The sequence below is a fragment of the Cinclus cinclus genome, chromosome 4 (assembly GCF_963662255.1).
Source record: "Cinclus cinclus chromosome 4, bCinCin1.1, whole genome shotgun sequence".
NCBI classification, from domain to species: Eukaryota; Metazoa; Chordata; class Aves; order Passeriformes; family Cinclidae; genus Cinclus; species Cinclus cinclus.
The window spans coordinates 44,013,166-44,031,850 of NC_085049.1; the positions used below are offsets into that span (position 1 = coordinate 44,013,166).

Below are 18,685 nucleotides of genomic sequence, written 5' to 3' on the forward strand. Positions count from 1 at the left end.
TGCCGAAACCCCCGTCTTCCCAGGGTGCATGCTTCTGGCAAGACTGTGCAGTGTTCTCAGTCCATTTTCAGTGTGTCTTATCTTAATTTGTCCTGATCCGATCTAAGCGCGATAGCCACCACTTGCTTTCAATTTGTAGGACTTTTTTTTTCCTCTTCTTGGTTTGCTCCCGACTACCCTCGGACTGTTTCCCTCTCTCCTTGCATTTCCACGGTTGCAATTTACTCTGCCTTTTTTTTTTTTTTTAACCTCTCCTCTTTTGAATTGCTTCACGTTACTAACCATTCCTAAATTGTAAGAGAGATTCATTCCCCCTCCTCTTCCACCACCACCAACACCACTACCACCATCACCTCCTCCTCCTCCTCCTCCCCTTCTCTTCTCCTTTTTGGCAGCACCAGGACGTCCGGTGTGGTGGTGGCAGCGAGCAGCAAAAGCAGCAAGAGCTCGTTTTGATTCCCCCCCCATTCCAAGGTGCTTTGGAGAGACTGGTTTCAGGCTGAGCAGCAGAAGTCACGATGAGTGCACAAGGTGAGGGACCCGGTCAGCCTTCCACTGCTGCCCAGGAGCAACCTGCAACCGCACAGCCTCAGAAGAGAGGACGAGGCAGACCCAGGAAACAACCACAAGTCAGTATCGCATAGATACGTAGAGCCGCAGATCTATAGTGTTATAGGCATGTACATGTACGTATTGTGCTGCAAGTGAAGGAGTCCTGGCGACGGGGTGGGGGGGCTTTGTTGTGCGCTGCTTCCCGGCGAGGCGGTGCAGAAGCGTAGCGAGGGGCTTCGCCGGGCGCCCCGGCGGGGGGACCCCGGAGCGACGGGGCGCTGCCGGCCCGTGGCTGAGCCGCGGAGCCTCCTCGGGACTTTCGCTATTGTGCAGGGAGAGAGCAGGGGCTTTTCAATGTAAATGGGGAACATGGAGCAGCGCGGCTCCGACCAACCAGCGCTCGCTGGGTCATTTCGAGCTGAGTTTGAAATTGCGAAAGCGAGGAGTAGGGAACGGGGCTCTCCTGTCTCCCTCCTCTCAGCCCTCGCAATATCTCAGTCTGTGTGCGCGCGTGTGTGTGCCTGTGTCGGGTCCCACCGGGCGCTGCTGCCGCCTCCGATCTTGACCAGCCCAGCCCCCGAGCTGCCCCTAGATGCTGGGGCTGGGGGAGAGGAGGGTGACTAGAAAGTCGCAGAGGGTTTTTTTTTTTTTTCGCCTTTTTCATAAACCCCCCCCCCCCCCCCCCCGGCTTTCCCCCCCTTTCCCACACCCCCCCCCCCCCCCCCCCTCGCCCAGCCCTCATCGGCTGGAGAGAGGTGCCCCCGATGCCGATGGAGGTGGGGGAGGTAGCCGGAGGGGGCTTGCCCTGTGTTTGCAACACCTTTTGCCTTTGCTCCGGCGCTTTCCCAGGCAGGTCGAGGCGACGGGAACGCTGCCGTGTCTGGACGCGGGGAGCGGAGCCCTCTGCTCCTTTCCACCCACACCCACAGCCTCCCCCTGGGCCCCGAAAGGGACGCGCTGGGCTCCCCTTTTTTGACTTGCAAGAGCTGAATTCGCGCTAAGGTTGCTAGATCCGTGTGTTATTCCCACCCCCACCCCCCTTGCCTTCCTTTCCCGAAGTGCCATTGTCGCATCGCCCGGAGCCGCCGAGCCGCGCTCAGCCCCTGCCGCTGGGCGAGGGGCCCGGGGCAGCCCCCGCGCTCTGCAGCCCCGCCGCCGCCGAAGGAGGATTTCGCCTGCGGATGCAACCAATTAATCCCGCAGCTCGGCGGGGGCAGCGCGGAGCCGCCCGCAGCCTTTTCCCTGCCTCCCTCGGAAGTCACGATTGAGAAGCAGGGTTGTCCGTGGAGCTCATTTTAAAGCGAGCTTCCGCGGGCTTTAAACGTGTTTACTTCCCATTCATTTGGCATCAGCCCCACTGCCACGAGAGCCTTCGAGGGGCTCGAAACATGGAGCGAGCTGAACAGCACAGCCCCGAGCCGGGGGAAACCCGTCTGCTTTGCTTCCTTCCCATCCCCCGCCCCGATATGGTCCTGTAAATTGCACAGAAAGTACTTTTTGGAAAGCCGTAAAAGCAGAGCCCCCCGTTATATCGCTCTGCCCTTAGTGACCCTCTCTCCATCGGTCCGGTGACTGCGGGCTCTGTCCCGCTTCTGCTTCACCCCCTGACTGCCCTCGACCAGCCCCGGCAACCGGTACCCACCGACCATGCTGGCTTGTGCCAGAGCCTCCTTTTTTCTTTTTTTTCTTTTTTTTTTCTTTTTTTTTTATTTTTCTTTTTTTTTTCTTTTTCCTTTCTCCCCTTCCCTCCCCCCCTCCCCATTTATTTTTCTCCTGTAGCATTTAAATGTGTGGAAGTGAAAGAAAAATGCATCTCCTTCAACGTGCTCAGCCCAAATGTGCAGTGCCTGCGGGGCTCGCCACTGAGCTGCAGCACTTGGGGAGTCCCCTCGCCAGCCTCCCCTCAACCTACCCGGGAATTATGAAAGCTGAAGGGGTTTAAACTGGTTTAAGTTAACAAACTGCACTTAATTAGTTCTACCATTTCCTGTAATCTCAATGAAATGTATAATATTCAAGACTAGAAGAGTTTTATTAGTGTTTATGATTCACTGAATAAATATTTGGAACCTGAACTCTTAGTAATTCATACCCAGTTTTAAGGACTAGTTATTTACTGGCAAGCAAAGGAACTAGTTAAGAAAATAGCTAAAATAATCAGTGTCGACTCATTTTGGAGTTGGGGTTTTGTTTCAGATTCTTCTTTGGTCGAGTGTTTTTGGGTTGCTAGTGTTCTATTTGAAGAAATGTTTGCATTTGCATGTTAATGCAAATAAATTTTCTTTAGAATAGGTGTGAATATAATGCCGACTGCAGAACAACAGAAAAAAAATTCCCCACTTGAGAGTAGTCTCATCTTACAATATTTTGGTAGTTAACTTTTTTCCCCCAAAAAGTTTGTCCTAGAAACTACATGTGATAATTGTATCTTGTTATAATGAAATGCAATTGAAATTAAATGGGTAACTGTATTATTTTAAAAATAACTGCACTTATATGAGGCACATTATAGCCATCTTTAAAAAATGTGTTTCCTGCTATAACTTACATGTTGGAATATGTGCACTTTTCCGAGTTTTTTTATGCAATTGCAAGAGAAGTTAAACTCCTTTATTGTGCAAAATATATCTTTTCCTTTCCCTGGAGTTGCTAAATTTTTCATGATGCATTTTTAATATTATGTTATTTAATTACACTGTTAATTCATATGTGTTAAACAACTTCTCAGTTTAGTTTATCCTTTAGATCATCTGGGCTAGTTGTAGCCTCTTGCCACAATAGCATATTTTCCTGTATTTAGGAACCAACTGGTGAACCATCTCCTAAAAGACCAAGAGGAAGACCCAAAGGAAGCAAAAACAAGAGTCCCTCTAAAGCAGCTCAGAAGGTGAGATTGTTAAAGAGAAAGAATTACTTATGCTGTTTTCTCATCAGCTAGTAGCAAAAAATCCAGTAATTTAGGCTGTGAAGTGTGGGATTGGAACTCTTAATAATGGAAGCTACATAAAGCATGGATTTTGCATTTTTAAAATTGGAATTAACATGAAGAACCTAATTACAGAACCTATGAGGGCATCTTTTTTAGTAGTCTGCAGATTAGTGAAATAGCAATGTATTTAATGAGAAATCATGAGATGCCCTGTGTCTAGGAAGGAAGCCAATGTTAAGGATATTATTTTCCTCATTAAGATTTTTGTAAGAGGAAGATTAATTTCTTGCCCACTTAGAGTTGTTACTACTACAGACCAAATCTGTATATTGAAGCTAAGTGCTTTGTCAAACATCAGTTAATTAGAAGTAAATCCAATTATGTGTTGATGGAAATACACGCATATATTGAAATTTACAACTTTAAAATGTGATGGTAAAGTAAACTTCGAGTTACAGTCAAAGCCTGTTTAATCTTGTTTAGTAATCAGTTTCAAAGAGACTTGCACTGGAAGTGCTTTTATTCTTCTGAACCACTGTTTCTGCTTGATGATGGGACCAAACTTTTATTTTGGTGGTTCTGATTGCTTTTAGCTACAGGAGAAGCTCCCTGAAGTCACTGCATTTAGTGCATGGACTTTACATCACAAATACAACATGAAAATTTGACTAAATTTTATTTGAATTGGGGAAAGCACAGTTATTAAAAAGCTGTGTTATCAAGGCAAATAATGCATACCCTTCTGTAGGAGATATTTTAGTGAATGCAAATAGTTGTGTATAGGCTTGAAAACAAATATGGGAGATTTGTTTCTGTTGTTATATAGCAGTTAGCACTAGTTTACAGGTACTAAATCAGAAATAAAAGCTTACAAAATCTGGTAGTGAACTGTAGTGTTAAAGTGTATCTTTTAAGGAGGTGTGTGACAAAATGTGTGGGAGGTATTTGTGTCCTTATCTACTTATGGTTCATTTTTCAGTATGCCTATGGTACTGGCCATATTTTGATCGTTTTCAGTGTTATAAATTACTATAGCAACTACTGATAAATATTAAATCATTAAAAGGCGGCTACTGTTTTCATGTCTGTTTTGTTAAAAGTGTTTCCAACACTTGTTTGAGGTACTTTTCCAACTGTCTTTAAATTCAAAATTGGTTGTTTTGTTTTTTGTTTCTGTTGTTTTTTTTCCTGTTTTTTTTTTTGTTGTGGCTTTTTGGGGTTTTGGTTTTTTTTGTTTTACTTTATGAGCTGGAAAAAAGCAGCATGTTCTGTCAAGAAATGCATGAACTAGTAAAAATGCTTTACAGGTTAAGTATTAAAAATCTTTGAAAGCCGTTCTGCAAGGTAATGTGCTTTAAATGTTGATTTTTTTCTTTTCTTTACACAGTAAAAGCATTCCTCAGTTTCATGTTAAAATAGTTTATATGTCACTCTTCAAAAGAGAGAGAGAAGTTTTTTATTAGTCTAGCAAATCCAAATGTGAGGTTTAGTATTTTAAATATTACTCCTAGGAGTGTTGGCTTTCCTAGGAGAAACATTTGTAGAAAGATTGAATTTTAAATAATTTGTAGAAATGTGTTTTAAAAAGATGCTTCTAAAAGATATATTGACATTATTTAATTTACATAAGAGATTTGGAAATCAGTATAAATGGAAAATAAGACATTCATATATGTGTAGGTTTATCAAATCAAGAGTTTTCCAGATGATTCCAGAGGATTCATGCATAGTTATGCTTTCTTAATCTAATTTACCAACTGAGTAATTTTATAGTAACATTTTGATTTTCAGAATGCATCAAGTTGCTCCTCTGATTAAAGCTTTTGGGTGTTCCTAATGTTAAAAATTGACCAAAGACCACATGCCTTTTTTTTTATAATTAAAAACCCTTTGAGAGGTATGTAATTACAAGTCTTACTGGTTTCTAGGTTTATAGATAAAGTATATAAATGTTTGATAAATCCTCTAAAACATAAAACACTTATAAGCCTTACTAGAAGAAAGAGACTAGTATCACATTTCAAATAAATATTTCAGCCCTTTTACCAAATTGATAATTTGCCCTCTCTAAAATGGTTAAGCTTCTCAGCAGGTATCTCAAAGTATCTTTTAATATAATATTATTTCAAATAGTTTTTCTAACTGTACTATGGATGGGAAGGTTTTGGCACTGTAAGAAAGCTTCATTTGGTAGTGAGAGTATCACCTCTAAAAGGAGTGAGCTCTATGTTCAATTTTGTGGTGCACATATTTACACATACATACATACATACATTTATTAAGACTTTCTCCAGCCTGTCTCAACTCCCAGAAAGGAACTGGCTATCTTAGCTTAAACCCCTCTACATGTGAACCTGGGTACTATACACCCAGCTGGAATTTGCTGGAATTTCTAAAGAATAGTGCGTGCCCTGTGTGTTTCAAAGGGAGCTCATTGAAATGCTTTAGAGTGTTCACAACATGTTAGATAAACGTCGACCAGGAGAACCCACCGAGCAGCCATGAGAAGGCTCTCATGATTAATTGATTGGGTGTTCTCTTGCAAAGCATTACACATCACAATTAAAAATGTATTGCACAAACTGGCAGTGAGTTAAAAATACTGCAGACCTGGGGCTTTGTTTTGTGCTACTTCAAAAAGGAAATATCCTTAAATCAGTTGATGAACAATTTTCCTTTCCCTGGAATTGTGGTTGTGTTGTATATTTAAAAATTTCTTGGCTCACAGGAATTTTTTAAAATTTTTGTTTGGGTTTTTGGTTTTGGGTTTTTTTTGGTAGGGTTTTTTTTTGTTTGTTTGTTTGTTTTGTTTTTCGTTTTTGTTTTTTTTTTTTTTTTAGCTTTAAGAGCTTGTGTTTGGTCTTAGTAAACTGGCCTTGGGGCATCAGAAAGCAAACTCTGCTTGTTAGGAAATTAGCAATGTGAAACTTGACAATGCATACAAAATGTTGCAAAACTAACTGAACAACTGAACAGCTAATGATGTGGCAATTACTCATTTTGGGTAATATGCCTTTTTCTTTTTTCCTTAAAGCCTTGCATATCATGCATGGGTAAGTTTTTATAAACTAGACGCAAGAAATAAACTGTGTTTTATAGAAGACCAAACAATTTCTCAATCGCTTAATTTTCACAAACAGGAGGAGCACAATGTGTGACCAGATAGATAAGAGGTAGAGCCAAAAAACTACTGATCACCTTGCACTTGAGTCGCCACAATTAGGTTGTTATTATGCACTCTGCATCTTTAAACAAGTTATTCTGTCATTCATTAAAATATTTGGGAAAAAAACAGCAAAATATGAATTGGCTTTTAGGTTTTTTTAGTTTTTTAGTTTTTTTTTTTTTTTTAAGTTCCTTTTTAATTTCCTGGGTATTCTGTGCCCATCACATTTGCCTTTCTAGGACTTTTTTATTTTTTAGCTCCTGTAGTTTGGCTTGATGAAAATACTGTGTAGGCATAAATACTTTCCTGATTGGGAGCATCTGTGACATTAGAAAAAGGAGTAGTAGTGACTGTATGATTCTCTTTAAAGGAATTGTCAAGGGGATGTCCCAGGAATATACAGTGGTAAAAATTCTTTAATAAAATTTACCTTCAGCTAATATATGTTGAGTTTTGTTGTAGTTATTGGTGTAGTGAGATTCACTGAAAATGCCTACAGAGCTTGATTCATCATCCTCTGAAAACTAGAGCTTGCGATCCTGTATATGTGTGACCACACTTGCTATTGTCTCTAAGTTACATGGCCAGGTTTGGTATGTAGAAAGGCATGTCCCAGGGTTAAGCAGTCCAAAGGTAAAAGAAAAAAAACCAACCAACCAAAAAAAAAAAAAAAAAAAAAAAAAAAAAAAAAAAAACAAAAAAAAAACCCAAACCCCCCACACACACGCACACAAAAAAAACCACAAAAAACCAAACCACACACACACACAAAAAAAAAACAAAAAAAAAAACCCAAAAAAACAAACAAAAAAAAAAACCAACCAAAAAAAAACAAACCAGAAAAGTGCATGTGATCAGGACTCTGATCCTGAATTGGTTCATGTAAATCTAGTTGGCTTCTCCATGCTTCATTCATTTTCCCCAACACCAGTCATTATAAGCTTAAAGGGGAAACAAGATCAAATTTATCAAGTGACTGTAGCGTGGTTATTGCACTGAAAAAATAAGAGACCTCAACATCAAATGTTCTGACCAGGACAGGAAAAACAGAAGACTGAATTTTGTTTAGAATTAAAATGGATAAAACAGAAGGAAAGTGTAATGTTTTTGTATTTAGTCGGTGCCTAAGGTTTTTTTTTTTTAAAGAGTATTTTTTTTACTAAATAACTGTGTGGTTTTTTTGAGAGGGACATATTGCTGGACTAGGTCTTTTGATTGTGTTTGACAACAGTGATCTTCCTCCTGAGAACTGTCACTTATTTTACCCGACTTACAGCTCTGACTTATTTTATCTGAGATCTCCAGCAGATCATTTTGCAGAGAAAATAGAGTTCTTTGAATTTGGATTCTGTTGCATTTGAGGTCTTCCTTGATTATACATAGATGCCCAAAGAGCATATAGACGTTCAATTACTTATATTTTTCTTGTCTTGTTAATTGCTTTCAGTAGTGCAGCCTTGGTTTCTGTCTGGGTACAGTGCATTTTTGCACTAAGTAGACAGAGATCATGAGTAGTCAAATCCTAGAGTTGCTGAGAGAAGTTGTTTGGAAGCAGGGTTTGATGGCCCTGTGGTAAAGGGCTTAAGCGGATTGCAAATCTTCCTGGGGACTATTAGCTCTCTTCCAGAGAGCAGTGACTGAAATGGTGATCTTTCTTACCTGTGGTAAATTAAACCCACTTCCCCTATAGATCATGCTTTTAAATATGAGTAAGTTTAGTTCTGTTCCTCAGATGTGACATTGCAAAAATTGTTTATAAGAAATTTCACGTTTTCAATGAAATACACTTTGTGTTTGGTAATATACCAGACCCTTCTTTAAGTTTGGTGATTTCATGTCTTAGCTGTAAACAGCAAGGTCACACCTCATAGCGTGGTGGTACCAAATGTTGAAAACCCCTGACCAAACACCACCTCTGGGTGGCCTGGAGCTCTGTCAGGATTTGCCCCTTGCTTCAGAGGCAACACTTCAATTAAAGCCAAGAGCCAAGAGCCTGGAGTGTTTTTGATGGTGCAAAAACCTGTTCAGAGGAAAGGCAATGCTTTAGTGCTTTCATGGAGAAACGATATGTTATCTATCTGATACACAGTAAAACATTTCTTCAAGGGTCAATTAAGAGAAGGTCTTACACTGTTGGAGAAAATGCAGTCTGGATTTTAGCAAAATGCAGGCTGAAAAAAGAGAGAAGGAGGTGGAATATTTTCCTAAACTTCATGTATTTATCATTACTGCTGTGCTGGTACTACTCCTTTTGTTTGTTCTAGAAGTGTTTTGTCTTTCTCTTCTCTTGAAAAGGAGATCAAAACTTCCACTTCAGAGGTTCTTGTCGTTCATTTTCTGCAGTTTAATCTGTGAAAACCCCGCTATTTACTTACAGAATCTCCCTGTACCAAAACATCACCTCTGGCATGTCTGGCTGTTTGCTCAGCTCACCTCTGGGAAAGATTTGGTTTTGATAAGAACTGTGGAAATGTTTTTCTTCTAACATGAGGTGGAAGTCATATACTGCAGGAATATAGTGCCTTTCAATTTGTTAGGTCCCCAAGCACTTGACAAACCGTTATCCAAACTAGCCAGCAGGAGCACCAGCTGCTTCTGACATGGACCTTTGGTGGTGGTGGTGGAGCTCTGCACTGCTCATGGAAACTGCCCACACTGTGTGACAGGTTATGGCAGGAAGAAAAGATTAGTTACGCAGACAAATCTCTCATGTTCATTTTAATTTGTAGTTAAAATTGGTGTCGGGTTTGTATGGACTTCAGTTATTATACCAAAGTAGTTTTTATTTTCAAAAAGTCAATTCTTTTTAAATAGAGTTTTGGAAAAGGATCTTTCCTTCAGATGCAGTAATACACAAAAGAAAATAAATAGCCTTAGTGCTCTGATATCGTGTCAAGTGTTGATTTGTTAAGACCAATTTTAACTGATATTTCAATTTTAAGATTTATGCCCAGTGTTTCATGAAGTAAATGTAGAAGCAGGGGGTACAGCTTATCAACACTAAACCATATCTGTTTTTTTGCATCCTTCAAGTTACAAGGTACAAAGAAATTGAATGCTTAAAGGAAACAAAATTCTGAAATAGACAGCTACAGGATATAGTAAATGCACTTTAACAAGTATTCTCTTAAGAGGGTTTCGCCTTACATGTAACACCAGTATAAACGATTAAAGCTCAAGTTTACTCTTTTAACAAGTCTGAGTGATAATTTTGCCCTTTAGGAGTGTGAATTTTATTTTTCACAGCTTCCTTATTGCGAGGTATTTATTTCAAAGGAATTGCATTTAACTCACAGGGCAGGGTTTTTTGTAGAGATTCCTCCACTAGTTCCTCAGCTCAAGTTCTCTTTTAGAGAGATCCAATTTACACAGCATTAGGTTACAGTATATGTTACAGTGATTGACCAGCAAGTGATTTATTGAATGGCACAGTTGATTTCTAAGGGTAAATCAAATACACATGCAGTTAACTGGGGGAAAAAACCCAAACCAACACAATTCATGTGTACTAAAAGTCTTTATTCTTGGGAACTTTGTGTCTGGCAAGTCCCCACCTGACTACAGGTAGGGGCAAAATCCTGAGTGGTGCAGGATTATTTACCTGTTATGGATGGGCATAGCCTAGCTAGAGAGAATAACCTGATTTTTATATTTTAAACTCTATAAGCTTTTTAGTGTACTGCACAAGTGCTAGTAGTGTTCACAATTTCACACTGTGGAATTAGTGGAAGAGCCTATAAAAGAACCGTATTTCCTTTAAGCTGAGCTCCAGGAGAAACTGCTGGGCTTACATAAATATAGTTGTCACTTTTAGGGCCTCTTCCACATTGTTTCCTTAAGCCTGGAAAGGGAAGGTGTGGCTTTTGCCATAAAAGGTTTACTTAATGCTTAAGGATGTGCTTTTACCTGGAAAACTTCATGTGAAAAGTAGAGAAATTGTTTCCCAGTAAGAGCACAGACATGTTCATGGTGATATTGTCCTAATTAATTTCATGCATGAACACAATGAGACTAAAAAAGGAATTGTAGCTGCTGCAAATTGCTTTGATCAAACTTGAAGCAGGCAGTATTTTTAATTTAGTATCCTCAAGTACTTTTTGATGGCCTGTGAAAGACTGGATTTGTTGTTATTGGGGTTTCTCAGGTTTCCCAGTTGCCCTAAGTCCCCACCCTTATCCTGCACATCAGATGGCTGGCCAGGGCACCCCAGGCTCTGCTGAGTGGGGGCTGTGTGGGCACACTCCTCACACCCCTGCACACTGAGTGCATCAGGGCTGGGGGCACCCTTGGGTGCAGGTGAGGCACTGCCTAGCCACCCTGGCTAGGAAATGTCAGAAAAAGCAGCATAATCCCATCCTACCAGAAAACACACAGATTTGCTAGGAGGCCTGGTGCCACCCAAGAGGTCTAATTGTAGCTAATGTTACAGGAAAGGAGTTCCTAGTTACTGAGGCTGTTAAGTAATGCTGAGGTATAAAATATGTTGTGTTTCTTTTACAGAAAGCAGAAGCCACTGGTGAAAAGCGACCTAGAGGCCGGCCCAGAAAATGGGTAGGTATTTCACTTCCAGATTTATTTGCTGTGTTATAAAGCATGTTATAAAATCCATTCCTTTAGAGAACAGTAATTTAATTTGTAAAAAAAAAAAAGCGTCTGTTTTCTGTGTCCCTTTGTTCTGGTGGATTGACTAAGGGGTTAAGAGAGCAAAGAAGTTGATCACAGCTTCCTACCTTTAGACTTTGGTAGTTTGCTCAAGACACTTTACAATTGAATGTTTGCTTGGAGTGAATATTTATGCATATCTTATCAACATGAAACGAGGCTCAACTCTTCCTTCAAAAGAGAGTAACAATGATAACTTGTTCAATAATTGAGTAACAGAGGTTAAAGGGGCACTATCAGGCGTCAGAGGGTGATAAGACTCAGATGTACGGTGCACAAGATAAAGTCTAAAAACCAAAATGCTTTTGTTCTACATTGCCTGGAAACATGCATATTTTCCTTAAATCCAGTGAGAAAGAGCATAGATGAACTGCTGAATACTTGCACTTACAACTTAGTTTTTCTATTCACAGTCATTTTCATGCCTCATATATTTGTAGTGACTGGTAATATATTTCATTAGGAGTTTCCGCTTTTCCTGACCCCATTTAGTTTTTAGATGTGTCTATCAGACTTGAGTTTTTATTCTTCAGCTATGGAAGAATTTCAGTCTTAGGTACTTGAAATTTTGTGTTGTGTAAACATGTTTACAGCTAATGAGGGCCTGCCTGGTGCACCTCTCATCTGCATCTTTTTCACTTGTGCATGGGCTTTCATATAGGATGTCACTGGGAAAATGGGACTGAGTATTAGAAGATATAAAGGTGCAGCTGTATGCTTCATCACAGTTAACATTTTTGATTTCCTTTTTCCAGTTCCCTTTCACTGCTCAACATTTTACTTTTTTCAAAAACTTACTTTTCAAATCCACCCCCACCATCTCAATCTCAACCCCTTATTTCACACTGTATTTTCTTTCCTCTTGTCAGTCCTGTAATTTTCTCGTCTATTTGGTTCGGTTCTTTTGCATAGCTTTTAAAAGAGTTGTAAAAGTATATGCTTGCAAAAGCTCAAACAGCACCAGAAGGTACTGGAAACTACAGCTAAGGTTCCCCAGAGTATCAGCCACCAAACACAGGAAAGCTGCCTTTAGTAGTCACTTGAAGAGCTAGTTTTATTTCATTGTCCAGTGAAGGTACTGCAGGATATTTCTTCGGGGAAAACAGACCACTGCATACTAGATAAGTGGTTTATACCTGTAGTTTTAAAATCAGGCACTTTTCAGGTACATGAGGAAGCTCACTGGCATTAAAAAAGGTGGCTTTTTGAAATGTTTCTGTGCTGGTGATCTTCTCATGAGCAGCTTGGGGAAGGCAAATGCCAAGTGCCATAAAAAGTGGGTCAGTTTCTGTCTGCTTCCTCCCATCTGGCTTGAACTTTGCATATCTGGATGCTGAGTGTTGCTTGCTTGATCCTCACCTTGGGGGAAATCCCTGGGAAACAGCAGAAATACCTAGTTTATAAGAGTAATTAATTTATAACAGTCAAGCCATCCCCTCTGAGTTAGGAATGTGCGACAGGTGAATAGGGATGGTTGAAGAGTTTGGGGAAAAGTGAAAAGGCAGCAGCCTGAAATGTTAAAAAGATTTTCACTTCCAAGTACTCACAGTCAGAAACTAAGGTGATTTTTCAGTGAAAAGCGCTAATATAGCACTTCTGGCATCTTGTAGACTAGAATGCTTCCCTTCTATGTTTGTTTTTTTATGGAGAGCAAAAGAACAGGCAGTATCAGTGGAGCATTCAGTGTAGAATGGGCTATTTGTCAGGTCAAGAATCTGATTTTCAGAAATGAGAATTACTGAAATGAGTTGTATGCATTACTTTATTATGAAACCAATACTTTCAACAGTTTCACTCATTTAAAAAAAATAATACTTATATTGAAACTTGGTATTACTTTGCTGTTGTGCCTGTTGAAAGCATTGTCCTTTTATTTTCTTATTCTGATTATATGATTGATTCTTGCAATTTTCAGAGGTAATGCTCCATTCTGCAGCTTGCATTGAGATAATTCTTCAGACTATGAGAATCAAACATGCCATTTCCCCCTTCTCTTCTTTCTCTCTTTACAGTTTAAATTAAGATCATGGTTTCCTCCTAGCTTGTAGTTGAAATCAGGAGAGAAGTCTGCCTGAAAGCAGATGGTACAGCATCATACTTTCTGTTTAGATCTCCAACATGTAGTCAGAAGATGACCCTTTTTATCACCCATATTTCAATGTAATTCTTAATGATGCTGTTCTTCCTTAATCCAATTTATTTACATGTCAAGCCTTACTGATGATGGTTTAGTATCTGTGTAAATAAGGAGCATGTAGTATCTGTGTAAGTAAGGAGCATGTAGGGTTTTTTTCTTGGAGAGGCCAGAATTCTACATTTTCATAAGTTTGTAACCCTTTTTTGGGAGTCTAGAGGTTCTGTGTCATATGTTGTTCATCAAATTGTAAAGTATTATTTCTGCTGTTTCCTCCAATATGCACATGCAGAGACATATGAGCTAACAGACCACTGTAGAATTCCGGTAGCTGGTCTTTCTGCTGGTTCAAATTAAGTATTTAATGTTTGTGACTCACAGTGCATTTATTTATATATTATTTTTTAGAAGAGAAGTAAATCTTTTTTGACTAGTATAAAACTGAGAGGGGGAGGGAGAGCCCAAGTGAAGAGAGCAGGATGCCCAGTTTATCACAAGCATATGAGATATCAGATGATCTTTTTAATGCAATAATGTGTACTTTGCAGAGTTGTCAAGGGAAGGAAGACCCTTGTCAATAGAATAGATGGTAAAGATTAAACAAAATCTGAAAATAAAATATTCAGCTACATAGAAAAACTTTCTAAATGTGGAGAGCTAATTGGATGAAAGTCTTGACAATAACAATGTCAAGCAGGTGGGAAATGAACATAGCTGAAATCAGAAAGACAGTTCTTCCTGCTGTAAAACTCACCTTCACTGTAGACTGCTGCACGTGTGTGGAACACATTGAAGGCTGTGAGTCTACTATACATTAATCCTCTTCATGGGGGCCTCAGTACTCCTTAATTTTAGAGGTTTTATTGCACAAACATACTCTAAGATCCTTGGATGCACCTGCATTAGTGTGTTAGGTCAAATCAGGAGTATGCTTTGGAAATGCATCTCCTAATTTTCCCCACTTACTGTATGGGTTGAGTAGCAGTCCCAGAACTCATTGGTTGGACTCCTTTCAGATGAAACCACTTTGGAAGATGTGCTGCAGAAGTGCAGTCTGGTAGACATTCAACCCACAGGACTAGGCTAGAGTGACATAAAAACCCCTTAAAAGTGTGTGGATTGGACCTTGGGTCCTCAACATCATCCAGTGGTCCATATTGTAGACATAGCCTTTGATGCTTAAAAATTCTGCTTTTTAGTAGCAGAATTATTTTATGTAGCACAGGCATAAAGTCAAATTCACATTCACAGAAGTCAGTGAAAGGTTTATCATTAGCTTCATCAGGGCCACGTGTTTGCCATTGAGACGATGCTGCTGCTCATGGATTCAGTAGCTGTTTTGCTCATGGCTTCACATAGCCCTTTTAAAGAGCTATCAAAGGTTTTTTATTTTATTTATTTAATTTGTGTATGCCTATAATTTGACTGAAAGGAAGGGACTGAAGGTTTATGAGTAGAGCAGAGGACTAAGTAATCAATTGTTTTGCTGTTTGTTCCAAAGAACAGCATTGAAAAGCCCTGGAAATTTCATAGTCTTCTAGTGTTCTCAGGTGTCAGTTTAATGGAGGAATCTGGCATCCAATGTTGAAGTTGATGCTGAAAAGGGTACTTGTTTTTTATTTCCATTGCTTTTGTTGAGTCTTTAGGTAGAATTTTTTTTTGCATTTCCAAATTGTTTGACTTGAACCACGGATTCTCTGCATGGCATGGCAGAGTTGTTCCAGGGGACAGTCCAGAGCTCTTTAGAGGCTTGAGCAGGACTGTGGTGAGGAGATGGCTGATTTCATGCCATATAGCTGTTTTCAAAGATGGGTAGATGCAGTTCTAGAATTTGCATGATTGTAACAGTAGAAGATAGTTGGTGACCTTCTGACCAGGGACATGCAGGATGCATGTGAAGCATCTGCTTGCGCAAGTCATCACTGGAGTCTAAGTAAGAACTATGACTTGTTTAGAAAACTTGCAGCAATTTTGCTTTCTGCTGGACAGTATAGAGAACACAATTAAGTTTGGTAGGAGATAAGAAGTAATGAGAAATTAATTTGCTTAATCAGATTTTTAATCTGATCTTGTCATGATTGTCTAGACAAGATAAGAGGGCAGGGGCTGTTCAGCCTGGAGAAGGCTTCAGACAAATTACAGAGCAACCTCCCAGTAACCAAAGACAGCTACAAGAAAAATGGAGATGGACTTTTTACAAGGACCTGTAGTGATAGGACAAGGGGAAATGGCTTTAAACTGGATTAGAGTGGTTTAGGTTAGTTATTAAGAGGAAATTGCTTACTGTTAGGATGGTGAGACACTGGAACAGTTGTTCAGAGAAATTGTGAATGTCCCGCCCCTGTGGAAAAGTGCTCAAGGCCAAGGTGAATGGGGCTTTGAACAAACTGGTCTAGTGGAAGGTATCTTAGCCCATGGCAGGGTGTTGGAACTAGGTGATCTTCCAGGTCCCTTCCAACCCAAACCATTTGATGATTATATGATTGATGATTATAATACTTTTTAAATGAGGGCAGAGATTCACTTTATGCAGCGTGCCAGTCTAAGCAGTGCCAAACCACGTTTGAAAAAAAATACTACAAAAGTGCTTTTTTTATAATAACTTTTTCTTCAGATTATTTCCCAATGCAACTCTGATGTAGCTGAGATACAAAACCTTAGACATGGAATTGGTGAAATGTTTCTATGCCAGCAGTTCCTTGTCAGGGCAAGGAGTCCTAGTGCTCATTAAGATTTTGAAAATGAGGTTCTTAATTTTGAAGAAATACATATCAAGGAAATCCCATTCCTCAGAAGACCCATCAGTGTTTTGAGGCTATTTCTTGCCCATTTTAGCTTAGTTGGTCAGAGCATGATATAGTAAGACCAAGGTTGTGGGTTCAATGCCCATACAGACATACACTTAAAGAGTTGGACCTGATGATCCCCGTGGGTCCCTTCCAACTCAAAATATCCTGTGAATATGTGAACACTGAGCCTTTCCACACCTAGGTCAAGTTTCTGCCTGATAGTGGCATACTCTGTGATGTAAAGTCATTTAACTAATTTTTCTTTCTTCTTATGCAGGCAGTCTTTTTTGTCTCATATGAAGTCATGGTCTAAGGATGCTTAAATTCACACAGTCTTATTCACTGGGTGGTAGAGGGAAAGAAGAATGTTCTGAGATCGTAGTCTAACATGCTTCAAAGAAGGCTTTGTTATAGCAGTGGTGAATTCTCACCTGGAGATATTAATCTTTTCACACTGTGGAAGACAACCTAGACAATAAGACACGTAATTGACTTCTGGATAGCCAAAGGTTAGTGTGAGACTTTCCCCCCTTTGCTGTGGTGCCTACCAGTGTATCCCTGAGCTAGGCTAGAGATTCTGCTGGTAAAAGAACATGTGTTTGTTTAAATGAAGTACTACCAGGTCCATTTGGAGCAAGGCATGGCTGAGGTAAAATTTAAGCTGCGTATATTGGATGATGAATGAAAAAGTTGCTATTTTTGTAATTGCAGAAGATAGCACAGATAAAAATTCAGTTTCTTGTTCTTGGAAGAATAACAAAACTTCCATTATTTTGAGACTTTACAACTTTTGACTGCTGAATCTGTGGTGTTACTTCTTCATGTGAAGCACATCGTGAAAATTTACATAAGCTCCGGTTACTTTAATCTTCCATACTACCTTAGCTTCCTTCTGGAGGTCATAGATACTGTTTTATTACTTGGCAATATAAAATACCTTCTTTCTTGAACATGTTCTACACCTGTGTGGGCAAGAACATCACCTGAGAGTTTTCATTGTTTCAGTGGTCTAAAGAGCATGAAGGGGCTTTTCTAATTATGAAAAAAGGACTATTGATCTTTCCCTTAAAATGCCTAAACTTAGGAAGTGGATGAAGGACATGAATTAAAAACCTTTAAATCTTTATACCTATACACTTACTTTCCAATATAGACTACCTGCAAAAGAAATAATCACTCAAAACATGAAAATTTTGACAAAAGCAGTGATTGTTGAACTTTTACCCTCTGACTTACAGATGCTCTTTTTTTTTGTTTTGCCAATTTTTGGTTGTTTGCCTTTTTTTTTACTTTTCAACATTTTGGGAAAGGAAAAAATCATCTTACATGCTTGTACCAAATGCATTTAAAAAAATCACTTAAATTATGTTCTGTCTCCCCAGTATTCAGAGATGTATGTATGTTCATTTCTTTAGACATTTGTCTAAGCAAATAGTGTCCTTCCTTGGAATATCAGAGTCCTCTTCTTCGTTGGTATAAATGGATATAGCAACATTTATTTGAAAGAGACCACATCAGAAAATTTAGCCATGATACTTGTTCTCTAAAATGCATTTATATTAGTAAAAGGATATTTCACTCATTCTCTAATTCACTTCCACTTCTGTTAAGGTATATTAAAAGGTATTGTCTTGGCTAAAAAAATACTTTGATTTCACGTGACATTCCAGATTCCTTAAAGGAGAATCTTTTATTCTGTTTGAGATACAAAGAGGAAATTTTATCAGGTAAAAAATGCACCAAGAGCATCTCTAATGAAAGGCAAACCAAAATTCTTAGCTATTTCTTTTTTATGACCTCAGATAACAGGTATTAAAGAACTTTAAAAATCAGTTTTCCGTTTGAGTGTGTACTTTGCTTTTATTAGCCTCACTGCCCATTTTACGTATGAGGAAACTGAGCACTGAAGCTGTTTGTGGAAACATCAGGAGACATTTTTATGCCTGCAGTGTTTGAATTCTTTGGGATTTTTACTAGTACAGTTATCAGCAATTGCGCATCCACATACCTGACAGAGAAAATCAGGTAAAGAAAAGTACAGGCACTCATTCTTGTTCCTACATTTCCATTTTCGCTGTTGAAATTGTTATGAATGCAGAAAGAGAAGCTGGGCCTCACCTCCATTGAAAGTGTACTCCACAAGGTTAATTGCCTTGCCCAAGGAAATCTGTAGGACAGCCAGGAATAGAACTCGGATTTCCTGGCAGCCTGCCCTGTGCCTTCAGCTCAAGGCCATCCTCCTCCAGTAAAGCTTGCTTGAGAGCACATTAAATGGGGCAGGAAGGGAAACACACTTTTCAAACCTGTATTTTAAACCAATACATTTTTTTTTACCTGTTTCTGTAAATTCTGGTGTGACTATTACAGTATCTCTGGTACATGTCTAGCTGGCGAGCGGTGAGGAATATGAGTAAGATATTTAAAGCATCTATATATCATCCCTACAGATATTT

The 18,685-nt window shown here is 39.4% G+C and overlaps 1 protein-coding gene across 1 annotated transcript in view; it reads left to right on the forward strand.

The window, feature by feature from the left end:
- Positions 1-501: 501 nt before the first annotated feature.
- Positions 502-18,685, forward strand: part of HMGA2 (high mobility group AT-hook 2) — a 125,184-nt gene continuing 107,000 nt past the window's right edge. Inside the window, 3 exon segments of the mRNA XM_062491176.1 lie at positions 502-629; positions 3,353-3,439; positions 11,148-11,198. Of these exon segments, the coding sequence (XP_062347160.1) occupies positions 519-629; positions 3,353-3,439; positions 11,148-11,198 (249 nt within the window). The 5' untranslated portion in view covers positions 502-518.